This window comes from Ochotona princeps, chromosome 5 (genome assembly GCF_030435755.1).
Source record: "Ochotona princeps isolate mOchPri1 chromosome 5, mOchPri1.hap1, whole genome shotgun sequence".
Lineage (NCBI taxonomy): Eukaryota > Metazoa > Chordata > Mammalia > Lagomorpha > Ochotonidae > Ochotona > Ochotona princeps.
The window spans coordinates 87,096,811-87,111,692 of NC_080836.1; the positions used below are offsets into that span (position 1 = coordinate 87,096,811).

Here is a 14,882-nt window from a genome sequence, read left to right on the forward strand (position 1 = left end):
TTTTATGATACAGCCCTTACCATGAGGAAGTTTGACTTTGTTATTGAAAATGAAACTACTCTGTTACAATTATACTAAGGAGATATGAAATGGAACGTATTACATTCATAACAGAACATTTCTGTAAATTGATGAAACATGAAATAACCAAATAAATTTTATTATTAAAATAGATTTTTTAAGAATATGAATATGTAATGTAACTTTGAAACTTGCTAAACCATGAAGAAATATAGTGATTTTATAACATAAGGAATGGTGTGTATAAAACTGCATAGCATAAAATGTTCAGCTGGTAGGTAGGAGAAAGTTTCCAAAAGATAGATTCATAAATCTGAAAGTAGTTAACCTGTTTTGTCAATCATTCTCATGTTATTTACTTAAATTGTAGAACTTAACTTCTCGTATATTTGGAATTTGTGAATTCCCTTTAGTTGAGGCTGTGCACTTTGTAATGGTGTTTCTTCTGCATATTAGCAAATTCAGCAACTTCTAGAAATGATAGAAGTCAAAATGTATGGCATTTTTCCTCATTTATCTTGAGGGCCATAGGTGATACTCCTACTATAAAACAGTAAGATAGCAAGGAAAAAACTATACTTTAATCAGAATTTTGCAGGAAATGGGATTCTTTAGAAATGAAGATCCTAAGGTATTAGAAAAACTACCTGTTTTTATGCTTAGATCCAATACTTGGGTAACTGTACAGAAATGTGATTGGACCAAATGTTGTAATCCAGTAATAAGAGACTGAGAGTAATATCTATCCAGAGATAAGGTCTGTCTATCCAAATTCTTTTTTTTTTAAAGATTTATTTATTTTTATTGGAAAGGCAGATTTACAGAGAGGAGGAGAGACAGAGAGGAAGATCTTCCATCCGATGATTCACTCCCCAAGCGGCCGCAACGGCTGGAGCCACGCCAGTCCAAAGCCAGGAGCCAGGAGTCAGGAGCTTCCTTTGGGTCTCCCACACGGGTGCAGGGTCCCAAAGCTTTGGGCCATCCTCAACTGCTTTCCCAGGCCACAAGCAGGGAGCTGGATGGGAAGCGGGTCCACCGGGATTAGAACTGGCAACCATATGGGATCTTGGTGCATGCAAGGCAAGGGCTTTAGCCACTACGCTATCTCGCTGGGCTCCCACATTCTTACCTTTGCATCCAGCTTTCCTTCTTCCCCAGTGTAACAGCACCTCTGGAAAGAAGTGTTTCTAGGCAGGAAGGAAGAGGGGTCCACATCTGTACATGTGGTGTCTTGGATTGGGAAACGGAGGTTCTGATTTTGATGACATGTTAGGGATAATGAATTCTGATTTCTGTGCCTCCATTTGAGAAAAAAAAAATAACAGATGGGAGACAGAAGACCAGATACAATTTTACTGCTGTGAAATCTTTGCAATTTCCTTCAGTTCAGACCATACTAGTGTAGTTTAGAATATCATGTTTCCCCTCCCCAACACGATGACTCAGTGGTTAAACTCTCATCCTGCACACGCTGGGATCCCATGTGAATGCTGGTTTGTGTCTCAGCTGCTCCATTTGCCATGCAGCTCCTTGCTCGTGACCTGGGGATGCAGTGCAGAATGAATGGCCCGAAGCCTTGGAATCCTCTGCCCTCATGGAGACCAGGCGGAGGCTCCTAGCCCCAGGCTTTGGAGGGGCTCAGTTCCAGTCATTGCAGCGGTTTGGGGAGTGAACCTGCTGATGGAGCTCTTGCTCTCTGTCTCTCTGTAAATCTGCCTTTGCAATAAAAATAAATAAATCTTAAATTGGGAACATGTTATTGCTATTTTTCCCACAAGATTGAATCCCTCTCCTTTCAATTGACCCCTACAAGAAAAACTTAAGGAAATAACATAAATAATGATCACTTTTTTTTTGTTCAGATTAGCCAGATAATGTGCAAGGCCACAGGTTTTTAGCCATAAGGATATTTTTAGTTGGGGGAAAATCAAAAAATGGATTATCTTTTGAATACAGTGTAGTTGATACAACGTCACTCCCAAAACCCTGCATGGAACAAATGCGTCCAGCCATGCAGCATCCGGAGTGAAGAGGTGCATTGATGAAGTTCCGGTGATGGTGCCTTAGGAACATTGATAGGTTGCATATTTCCATATGGGATAATCTTTTGTAAATGCTTTTTAAACCAATTATTATGCAGTGTAAATCTTTGAGGGAATTTGTTATAAAAATTAATCTGTAGGGCCCTGCGGCGTGGCCTAGCAGCTAAAAGTCCTCGCCTTGAACGCACTGATATCCCATATGGGCGCCGGTTCTAATCCTGGCAGCTCCACTTCCCATCCAGCTCCCTGCTTGTGGCCTGGGAAAGCAGTCGAGGACGGCCCAATGCATTGGGACACTGCACCCGCGTGGGAGACCCGGAAAGAGGTTCCAGGTTCCCGGCTTCGGATTGGCGCAGCACCAGCCCGTTGCAGCTCACTTGGGGAGTGAATCATCAGACTGAAGATCTTCCTCTCTGTCTCTCCTCCTCTCTGTATATCTGGCTGTAATAAAATGAATAAATCTTTAAAAAAATTAATCTATAAATTTCAAAGGAGTAATTACATTAGCAAATACAAGAGGTAAAAGCCATGTCTCCTTTAGTTAATTAGATTAACTGAAATTTGGCTATATTCAACCAGAGAGTTTTTCTAGAAAACTTATTAGAGCTAAAATTAAATTTTAGCTCTAATTTTAAAGAATAGACTTTTGCTACCTAATTTAAAGGTGAAATTCAGGCTTGGAACGGTATATGGGATTGCTACTTAGAATGATACACACATATAAAAGAGAGAGAGAGAATCAGCCCAAATGCATAGGCATACATGGATTTCAGCTGAGTGTATAACCTGATAATAAAGATGAATGCTATTGAAAGTTGCATAATAAGTGAATTTGTCACATTTTTTTTACTTTGCTTTTGCTTTGCATTTTTTCTTATTTTCCATGATATGAATTTGTAGGTACAGGGATTCCCTATCTCTCCTTCCTCCCTTCCCATTCCTCCACCTATTTCCTCCCCGGATTATTACAGTAGAATAGTCTTTGAGCAGCAGTCACAAACCAATCATTAAGTGTATCATGGCATTGTGGGTATAAGCTAGAAAGTTTAGTATCTTACTGTCAAGATATATTTACTAGTTTCACTGGGAGTCCTTTTTTTATTTGGGAGTAGAGATGTATACTGCACTGTGTCTTCACCAGCATACAAAGAAGTTAAGATATGTTGACTATTAAGTCTAACTTACTGCTCAAGTCCTCCGGTACATGTGGGTCAGAACTGGCATTAAGCCAGAGGCCACCTCTTGACTCACCAATGATTGGAATTAGCACAGGAGACAGAGAAGATGAAAAGGAAGGCTTATTTCCCCCCACCAATAGTCTATCAACATTCTTTATGTGTAAGAAAGAAGAATATTGGGCCGAGCGGCGTGGCCTAGCAGCTAAAGTCCTCGCCTTGAAAGCCCTGGGATCCCATATGAGCACCGGTTCTAATCCCGGCAGCTCCACTTGCCATCCAGCTCCCTGCTTGTGGCCTGGGAAAGCAGTCGAGGACGGCCCAATGCATTGGGACACTGCACCCATGTGGGAGACCCTGAAAGAGGTTCCAGGTTCCTGGCTTCAGATCGGCGTGCACCGGCCTGTTGCGGCTCACTTGGGGAGTGAAGATCTTCCTCTCTGTCTCTTCTCCTCTCTGTATATCTGGCTGTAATAAAATGAATAAATCTTTAAAAAAAAAAAAGAAAGAAGAATATTAACAATGTGGGTAAATCTGCAGAATGTGAAGATGCCCTATCCCTTAGTGAAAATGGAAATGCTACCTTATAGATGTGACAATTCAATTCTATTATGCTTTAAATAAAATCCTAATATCAGAAATTTTTAAAACTTAAAATTTCAGGATTGTGTTAATTTATCTACCTTCTTTCATGTTATTCCCTGTCTTTTGAAATTAAAGATATTCTGACATTTTAAATTGTGCTTTGTACTTAGATCTATTTACTACCTTTTGTCACATTTTATCTTGGCATTTTAAGGACTCCTGATTATTTACTTTTGTTAAGTGGTTAAAACAACCATGAGCTGAGAGAAGGTAGTGGTAAAATACACACACACACACACACACACATATACTAGAGTGACATCTATCAAAATGATGAAGTGTAAGTTAGGTAAATTAAAGCCCATTATTTTGGGTTACTGTGACACACTCACAGCTAATATGCTGGTTTCTTTCCTTGTTCCCTACTTTCCATTTCCTTCAGAGAAATTTGTTCAAAATATAATTGATATATTCTCCTGCCTTGACCATGTCTAAGAGGCCCTAAATGATGAGATATTGTCTTCCTATTTCTCCTCATTTATTCAAGAAGGTGCCAACTAGTTTAAGCCTTATTGCTTTTGAACCTGTGATCATTTGTACCTGATCGCATATACTTCAAGATCCATTTAGGAATGCTTCCCTTTGCCATTCTGTCTTAGTTAGCAGGTCATGTCTTCAATGAGAACACCCCTGATCAGACAGCCAAAAATTACATTCTCCGTTAAATCATAGTTGCATTGGTTATGTATTCCTTGGAACTGAGTTATTTTGTTCAGTTATTTTGGTCTTCTGTCTTCTCCACTCATATATAAGATCCCCAAGAATGATGCCCTTTCTCCTTTGCTGCATTATGAGCTCTCGATACAGATGCTGAAGTAATGATAAAAAGATACATGTTAGAGGGCTTTGTAACCTGATGCATATGCAAATATTAAGTGTAATTGTTAATTGAGCAATAGTTAGATGATCTATGTATATACATAAATGCATATATGCCAGATAAATTGTATTTAATCTGTGGATGTACATCATCTTTAAGGTAGATATGTGGTCACCTAATGTTTGTGGGCATGTATTCTTTTAGAGATTTATTTTCAACTCACAGTTCATCTTTTGTTTTGGCAATAACTAGGGCCTGTGAACTGAAGTGAAGGAAACATTTATAGTTGCAGAATAACTTAAAATGAGGATGAGATTATCTAATTTTTCTTGTGACAATCTTTTTGTGGATTAATATTCTCTTTTGAAATGTCTTAGCAGTAATGCTTATGTCATCAACTCTACTGATAATTAACAGTGTTCACCATACACCTACATGATTCCCTCCAAAATATCCTAGCATAATGCTGCTCCTGAAAAGAAAAAAATCAGTTACAAAGAGAGTTTCCAAAGTGTATATCATGTGGTCTATTATAAGGAACATGCCCTATTACAAAAAAAAAATCTTCTGGAACAGAATATGTTATATAACATTCCTGGTCTGTTGTTTAACAAAACATTTTATAGATATTTCATCGGGACAAAGCTTGAATAAGAAGCAGGATTAACATTCACCCAAATTTTCTATTTTTGAATTTCATGTTGTTTTCCTGTATTATCTTCATCCTAGTCACAAGCTTATTAACTTGGGCATAAAGTGACAGGGCCTTTGTCTTTGAATGTTATAATTATAATTAATAGTAAGTTAAAGGGAAGTAGAAAGCTTATATTCAAAGTTTAAAGTAAAATGACTTTGTGGCACTTAGGGCAGGTGCCAGGAAGAAATTATATGCTAATTATACTTATTAATTAGAACTTTGTGAAGATATCTTTGAGAATGAGTCATTTTGTGGTAAAAAGAGGAGATGCCTATGTATGGATATGTATATGGCTTGGTAGGCTTAGGACCTGGAAGGACCCTTTCTCACATGCTCAGCAATTGCTTGGGTCCAGTTGCATCCTTGACAATGGTAGGAGTAAACATATTCCTCACTGTTTTAATTAATACCTCCCTAAAAATTGTAACATGAAACAACCACAGAATACCTCATATGAAGTATTATTAACGGGAGCCGCAGTGTTGTCGGAGGACTTAAGATAGAAGAAAATGCAGTGGGGTCAGCATTTGGAGCAGATGCTAAGATCCTGCCTGCTGAGGAGTCCCACATGCCATGTCCCAGTGCCTGGGTTCGGGTCCTGGTGTCACTCTGCATTCCTCCTTTCAGAAAGGCAGCAGATGATGCTTCAAGTCGTCAGGTTGCTGCCTCCCACGTGGACCACCTGCTTTGGGTCCTCAAAGCTCCAGCTTCAACCTGATACAGTCCCAGCAACTGATTCAACCAATCTGGCTATCATAAAAATACAGTAAAACGTAGTCATGCCCAGTCTATGAAAAATACAAGGAAATACAATTTTCTATAAATATCTGTAATTTCAAGTACCAAATTTAGCACTCATTATATTTCAAAGGAGTAGGGCCAAGATACAATGATGTGCATTAATGTTGAAAATAACTAATTTTATGAAGAGCCACTATATTCTTACTAATTTATAACTTTTCTTACCTATTTACTTATATATACACCTATTTTTTTTACTAAAATGACTCCAGCAAATCAGCCTTGATTCTAGCCTGTTTTCATCAGTGAGAAACCTGAAGATGAGACACTCTATAACATGACCAGTTATAAATAATTTGTAGACCATTTTAAAAAATTTAGGCAGGCCTTTCCTGTTATATGTACTGTAAGTTTATTACGTTTCTCACATTGGTTTTAAATGTCTTGCATGTATTAACTTATTTAGTTCCCTGAGGAACCCATTGCATCAATACTACTGTATTCCTATTTTCCAGATGGTGGGACTGAAATTATGACTAGTATAAAATCTTATCCAAGGATGTCTAACTAGTTAGCACTAGGGGAAAAGTTACAGTATAGTCTTCAGAACCTACAAATTTACTGTGTGCCATGTAAATACTTCAGAAATGGAGTTCTACAAATTGCCACCCATAATGCAAATCTAACCCACCATCTAGATTTGTTAACAAAGTTTTAGGGCATGTTAATTCACTTATGTTTTGTCTTTCACTACGAACATCAGAGTTACAAAGTTGTGTCATAGACCATGAGAACCATAGCCTAAACTGTTTACTCTCTAGCTATTGGTGGAAATCATTTGTCAACCTCTGCTTTAGACTAAGCATTTCTTTTTCTGTAATCTTTGTTTGAACCCCATCCCTACAAAGATACCAAACATAGTCCGTACCTATTATCCAGAAAACTAAGTGCTTCAAACTTTGACATGATTTAAGGAAATTTTTTAAAAAGACTATTTAGGAATTTCAAAATACATATCAAAATATTTTAAATAGAAATAAGACAATATTATCTGTTCTTATTCTTTCTTAAAAAAGGGGTGGGGGAGGGAGGAACCAAGATTCTGAATTTGTGTTGAGAAAAATGGATGTTAGGGCTTCACAATTTGGTCAGATCACTTAATGTCTGTGTGCTGCAGTTCCCCAACCTGTAAATATAATCGCAGTAGTAGACCTAATTGCTGAAACTGTTAGGATAAACAAATGTATGTCACTTTGAGGATGACGAAGTGACTCCTATAAAGGATTCGTTAGTTTAATGTTTTTTTTTTATCAGAGTTGATGTTTGAATATACTGGGAGGATTTTTAATGAAATGCATTCATTTCTAATCAACGCCTATCAAAATATTTTTCCACATTTATCCTATACAGCCATCTCTTAGGAAGTAAATAATCAAAAAGATAATGTTTTCTAAAAACTGAATGAATAATACAAGGCTTGTAATACTAACACGAGAGAATGAAGGTCTTATTAAATGTGACATGTATGTTTACATGAAAGCCCATGTAAACAGGTGGTAGGAATGGTGTTGCTCACTTGGAATCACCTACAGCACCAGTCCGTTTTAGTCATGCATGACAGGGCTTTCTAACTTTTAACACTGTTGTGTCTGGTGGTAGCCAGCTCTGTTATAAGCAACTGCCAACTCCTGGATGGATTATTTGTCCACTTTAATAATGACCAGATGACTTAATCATTTGCTGGTAAGGACTGTAATTTTATTTAAACTGTGTAATAAGAATTGTTGATGTTTGCAGCACACACATAAATAATATACTCTGAAAGATTCATGCTAAGTACAAGTAATTAAAATCAACTTCAAAGCCAGACCATCATGGATTCAAAGTTGGCCTCCATCCAATACCAAATGTGAGCTTGAGCAATTTACATAATATCTGAACCCCTGTTTACTTAGTTATAAATTAACAGTTCTGCTTGCATAGTCATATACTTGGCATTTAATCACTCACTCATGTATTTGACAAGAATTTATTGAATAGCTACCACGTGCCAACCACTTTTGGGGTTGAATACTCTCATCAGCTTTCATTTCACTTATTGGGAGAACTGAGCATATATAGTACAGAGTGTGGAGTATGCTTGGTTTATTAAACAATGCCAGGTTAAATTACTATTAATGAATGATGATGATTGAAGTGGTGGCTTAGAAACACCAGTGTTACATTGTGAAGTTGTTTCCTTTGAATGGCAAAGCTAGAGAATGAATGTTTCATGTGTTGGTTTACTTCCCAAATGATTACAATGGTGGAGGATCGGTCAGGCTGAAGACAGGAGTCTGGAACTCCATCCTGGTTTCCCATATGGGGACAGAGGCTGACGTATTCTGCTTTTCCAGGCATATTAGCAGGGGGCAGGACTGGAATAGAGCAGCTGGGAGTTGAATTGATGTTCACCTGGGATACTGGTATTGCTGGCAACAGCTTATCGTACAGTGCCACAATGCTAGCTCCTGGTCCATGGCTCTTGACATATACGTCCCATTTTAATTAAGTCTCACAATACAATCTGAAGTGAGATTTACAATGCTTGAATCTTTATCATTGTGAGCCATATTTGTTATATAGAGTATTGCATTCATAAATGCTCAAAATTTTTCTTTTAAAAATGGTAACTTTTACTTTATGGGATAGAAAGGAGAGGAGGGAGGAAGGATACAGAAAGTAGATCATACAGTGTTTTAGCAGGAAGCAAGATGTGAAATAGAGGTGCTCGGGCTTGAATGAGGAACTCTGTAGTAGACGATGCCAATGCATTCTTGCTGCTGTACCAAATGCCCATCCCTGAAAATATTTATCTTCACTTAGAGAACATTTCTTTGAGGAATAGAATGTCTATGTCTGACTGAAATACATATATCACCACAAAAGTTACTTATTTAAATATTTATACATTCATCTACCCAGGACTTACTCCCATGGTTTCAACAACTTAAGGTCACTCTCAAAATATCGCAAGGAATATTTCAGAAACAAGCACTTTGTACATTTTACACTATATGCGATTCTGCCCCATTTTCTTGGGACATGAATCACTCTTGTTCACCCTGTGCATGTGGCACTCACATTCCATGCCTGCCTGTTATTGAGTGCTCAGCTCAGCAGAGGGGCCATTTCAGCATCACAGTGTCTGTACAAGGAATTCTCTTTGTATGTAGTCATGCTGGTACCTAAGGAGATGCCAAGGAGAAATGACAGAGTGCTTACTCAAAATGAGAATGTGATGTAATGATATGACTAAAGGACAATAAACAAACAAAAACCCCTATATGCTATGTCCCAAATGTAAGGGGTAAGTATGCATGTTCAGTCTGAAATTGTAATGAAGTCAGGCAGACAAAAACCTGCAGTTTTACTTTGACACTTCAAGATTTAAAAGTATGGCCATAGTGTGTGACAAACTCATAGTTAAGATGAGAACACAAAACCACCTGGAGACTGCATAATCTGGGAGTGGGAGTGGCCTGGGAGGGAAAAAGTGGGCTCCTCCCTCTTAGGTTACCACTCCCCATGGGAGGGCACTAAAACTAGGACAGGGGTTGGGGTGACTAGACAGAGAGGCCCAACAACATCCGTGAAGGCTGGATAGTTGAGCTGGTTGGATGGAACAAGGTTTTAATACCCACAGACATGTATGAGAGCAGAAGGAGATGTGGGACAGACTGGACTAGTCTGCCACACATACTGGCAAACCAGGGCAGGGGGCGGGCCTGGTGGGGGTTATTGTGGGTTGCTCCAACTAGGCTGCAGCTCACACTGGTTTATGTGAGGGCCGAGTGTGTGCTGGGCAGAACCAGGCTGGACTGGAAACACCCATTGGTTCCAGTGGAAGACAGGGATGGAAACAGAACCGACCCAGCAATTGCAACCACCAGCTGATCAGGTCGATGGACTGTGCTGGGCCCTGTGCTTGCTAGTACATACAAGGATCTGGTCTGGGAACACCTCAGACAAAGTTTCTTTGGGGATCCCCCCAGTCAAGCTTCTGGACTCAGAACCCTAACCATCAAAAGACAGAGGACAGAACAAGTCAACCACCTACCTCAGCTATATCTTGGTAATGAAAATACTGGGCAAACGGAGACTCTGTGATGGACTATGTCAATCAGTGGATTCTCCAACGACCTCATCATGCTTGGAGTGGTGAGAGTGGCAGCAATTCAGAACTGTTGAATTATCAAAACCACTTGAGCAAGACCCTCGGAGCATGCCCCACATCTGGGACCTGGGGTGGGCGGGAGATTGGGTGGGGCTTCTCCCTTAAAATCCCCTTTTACATCAGATATATTAAGGAAACAATATGGAACTAATTGTCTTGCCCATCTTCCTGTAGTGCTTGAACCTTTTTACCCTAATTATGTGAAGATTGTCAAAATAAATAAATATTGAAAAGAAAGGACGTGAGAAAAAAGATGAGAACAGTGTTAAAGTCATGGAAGACATTAACAGAGCAGGTGTTCTATGTGCTATTTCATTATTGGAGATTGTTCCTTACTGTGATTAAAAATTAAACTATATGTTGGCATGTACATTGCAAAAATATAGCTTATGTAACATTTGGTGCTATCTGTAGTTTTGGGCATATTCTGGGGATTTTGAAGTGTTCTCCGAATATTGGAGGACTATTGAGTGTGCCATTTGTCTGTCTGTCCATTTTCCATCCACCCATCCATTCATCCATTCACAAAAAGTCAGTGTTACAAAAGAAATGCAGGAACTATGAAACCACAGAAGGTGATTCGGAAGATCAGCCCACAATTAATGGAGTGAGCAGTTGCATTGTGCAACAGAGGACCCATGTGTAAGGAGCCGGGGGTGTCAGGGAAATGCTTCCAAAAATGTTCAGCCATGGATGGCTTTGTGTTTGTATTCCCCTTAACTTTTACAAATAGCTCCCCTCACAAAAGCTATTTTGGAAACTTATCTTTCAAACTTCGTAAAGACATCAATGATTTTAGTTATCTTCACTTACAGAGGGTGATTTTTCATCTAGTCAAGTGTGCATGTGTCTGCCAACAATGCTGTACACCAACATACATCATACTCAGTAGCTTCAAGGATTTGGTTTGCCTTTTTGTGTGTATTTGAATACAAAATTCATTTCAATGTGACTTTTTTTGCTTCTCATGTTTTTCTTCTAATTAAGTTCCATAAATGTATCCTTTACCTGATTTGAGCCATAATAAATTTCCTTCTTGAATTGGTCTTCTGAAAGTCACAAACCAATGCTATGATGAATTGCAAAATGAACTATTCCCCTTCCTCTTATTTTGAGCAACAAGGGCTAGAATTAAAAAAATGTCACTGTGTTACTATATACAAGGCCGTGCTCTTAGTGGCTATATGAATGTGAATTGAATGCTTGCAACACTGGCTCTGGAACCTTTTTTAAGAAAATTATAAGCTCATTTAAGAAACCGATTTGCAGTTCATAATTTGGAAAGTTAGTAATTTTATTAAAAGAGATGAAATGAAATGTGTGTTTTTTTTCATGTAAGCCCGGTCTTACCATGAAAGAATGGGTTACAGTCATGATTCCTTTGAGAAATTAATTTTCTAGAGACCATAATGTAGAAGAAAAAAAACAGGCCATTCATAAAATGGATTAAGGGATGAATGTGTGGTTGCTATATTTAGGTCATTATTTGTTTCATTGTAGAAATGGGTAATGTCTTTCAGTTTAGGTGGCCAAATTAAAATTGAACAATTTGTTCCTAATGTTTAGGCTGACATTTTAATAGGTGCTTAACATTGGATATATTTGTTCTTGTTACTTTGTAATAAATGAAGGGAATATGTGAAACTCTATATAAATATGATAAAGTATACCTATAGCTAAAATATTAGACATTAACCTTTCAGAACAGGTTAGGCCCAATATTTAAATAGGAACAATGATGAGAGTGTGGTACAAATAGCAGTGCTTAATGTATTAGTCATTAATTTTACATACTTCTTTCTCATTTCCTTCTATGCTTTTGTTAAGTGGAAATTGCCTTATTGTGTCTTGAATCCATTACTGTAATCTCTATATTGTGTATTGACTAAGCCAGTATAAGTAGAGTATTAGCACGCAATTTTTGCTCCTTTGCTTTGTACAGGGAGTTGTTCATGGCGTTTATGTTTCACTTATACTATTTATTATAAAACTATGATAATGTGGCATGCTTCATTATCGTTTTCTGAATAACTCCTGATTTAAGGCAGACTACAGTCTGAAAATAACTTTATGTATTCAGCATGAAAACTGGTCCAAATGCCCTAACAAAGATCATTGGCATAATTTGTGCTGTCTAATGCGAAAACCTGAGTTACTATTCTGAAAACATTAATAGATGTGTACAGTCTCCTAAACCAACCACTGAATCATTCAAATAAAAGAGTTTGTGACCTGGTGCCATCGTCTTAGATTGATGGCAGTTGGATAGCTATCATCGTCAGAGGTGAAGCTGAAAGTAGCATCTGTTTCTTCTAACTTGTAGACCAGCTCTCGGAAAATGTTATCATCACTGTCATTTCATTGATTCACATTCTTACGCTCTGACTTCTCTCTCTCCCTGTGCAGTATTGCAGTGCACCCCCATGACGACATCTTGGTCACTTGTGGTGAAGATCGCCTCTGGAAGATAGTGGGCATTCCGAAAGGCAATGTAATTCTCACAGGACTGGGCCACATTGATTGGCTTTCTGATTGCTGCTTCCACCCCAGGTCAGTGCACAGCAGCCCCAGGACTGCACTTCTTGCCACACTTTGATGACACTGGTCTCTGCAACCGTGCATCTGCTATTGAATTTCAAGATGTGTAAATAAATGTTCTGTTGGTTTTCAGCATATTGTCTTTAGATGGATGGCCTTTGATATTTAGTACATGTGAGCTTTGCTACTTGCTGATAGGCTTAACAAGGACAGTAAATTATTCAGGTCAAACATTATTCCTGCTACCTGTGCTCACAAACCCTTACAAGACACATGGATTTCTAGCCTATAATGCATGCCACTGTTTACTTTGCTCCTATTAATCTCACAGGTTTTCCTTGTAAGAAATAAGTTTACTGCTAGAAAGGATCAAAAGGCAGTGATCAATTTCTATAAAAATCGAAACACTTGAGCTACTAAAGAGAAGAAAGCAGCACTGGAAACCTGGAGTTCAGACTTCAGTGAAAGTGAAAGACATTGTTCAACACAGATACACTGCCTTCTGTTGTGGAAAACTCTTCACTCTTCCTTGTGGGCAGATTCTTCAACTTATGTTTTTCTGTTATTTGTTGTTTTACTTCTATTTGCCAATGCTATTGGGTCTGCTTCTTTCTAATTGGCCTAATCTCTCCTGGAGACACATAGCTCTTGATATGATTCCTAAATCATTCCTTACAAAGCTTCTTTATTAGGAGAATTTCATAGTGATTCATTTTGCTTTGCAAAAGCCCCTTCCTTTAGTCATCTTCATTTTATCTTTGTTATGAAGGTCAATTAAATTAACTTGAGAAAATAAATGAAATTAGTCATACATTTGTAAGTTAATGGCCACAGCGGAGATTTTATTAGTTTTAATTTTTGAGTATCTTCCCAATGTATAACTCATGTTTAAATGAAATATGTAGAATTAATTTATGAACGTGTAGTGCATCCCATATCTGGCATACAAATAAATAGAGCCACTGTCTCACTTGTCCCAAATGTAACCCATCTTACAGGCAGAGGCAGCGCAATTAAATCATAACCTATCATTTATGAAGCAACTGGGCATCCTCATCAGATTTTGATAATGCTGTGTTACCATGACAGCCGGCGTTTCTGAGGTTTTCTCATTAGTAGTTGACCACAAATGGTTCTCTTAGTAGAGCTTTCTTTCTTCACACTCACTTATTAAAACTAAAAATGAGGTGAGATTCATCACTATTTACATTTGTACTTCCTTGGTAGAATAACAGCAAAATGCCGCAGCATTATTTGTTTTGTTTCAGTACATTAAGTAAAAATAATGGAAGTAAAAATATGGTAAGTGCTCTTTAAGTGTGAAAAACTGAATAGTGGATATTTTTGTGCAATTAGACACAGAATAAATGATTTGTGGAAACTGTAAAACTTAGTAGGAAGAATGGATGAACATGGACGAAATGACTAAAGTCTGAAAGTTTGTGTTTCATATTGTAACATGTTATGTTTAACGTGTTCTTACAGAAGATATTCTATATTTCATGTGTGTGCATATTTGTATGTCATGTGAGTAATATATATATGTGTGTATATAATGTGTGTAAATATAATTTTGATAGAAATTAATGTTCACGCATTCTAAATCTCTATTGTGATATTGATTTATAAGTTGAATAATGCATCTGGTTAAGAAAAAAGTTTATTATTGAAATCAGCATTTTCCCTATTTAGAGTGCTTGAGGCTATTTCAAACGTCACAGAAAATGGGAGGAAAATAATATATAAAATTAAAATTATATATAGGAGTTTTCAAAGAGAAAATACAAATTATGAAAGAAACTATGCATGAGTTTCAAATATTTTATCACCCAAATAAATTTATTTGTAGGGCCCGGCGGCGTGGCCTAGCGGCTAAAGTCCTCGCCTTGAAAGCCCCGGGATCCCATATGGGCGCCGGTTCTAATCCCGGCAGCTCCACTTCCCATCCAGCTCCCTGCTTGTGGCCTGGGAAGGCAGTTGAGGACGG

The 14,882-nt window shown here is 38.0% G+C and overlaps 1 protein-coding gene across 3 annotated transcripts in view; it reads left to right on the forward strand.

The window, feature by feature from the left end:
* The window catches only part of SPAG16 (sperm associated antigen 16), an 886,848-nt gene that overhangs the window by 394,204 nt on the left and 477,762 nt on the right, over positions 1-14,882 (forward strand). For all 3 annotated transcript variants that reach the window (XM_058664972.1, XM_058664970.1, XM_058664971.1), the window contains exon 11: positions 12,764-12,907. In XM_058664972.1, the coding sequence (XP_058520955.1) occupies positions 12,764-12,907 (144 nt within the window). The remainder of the gene's footprint in view (positions 1-12,763; positions 12,908-14,882) is intronic.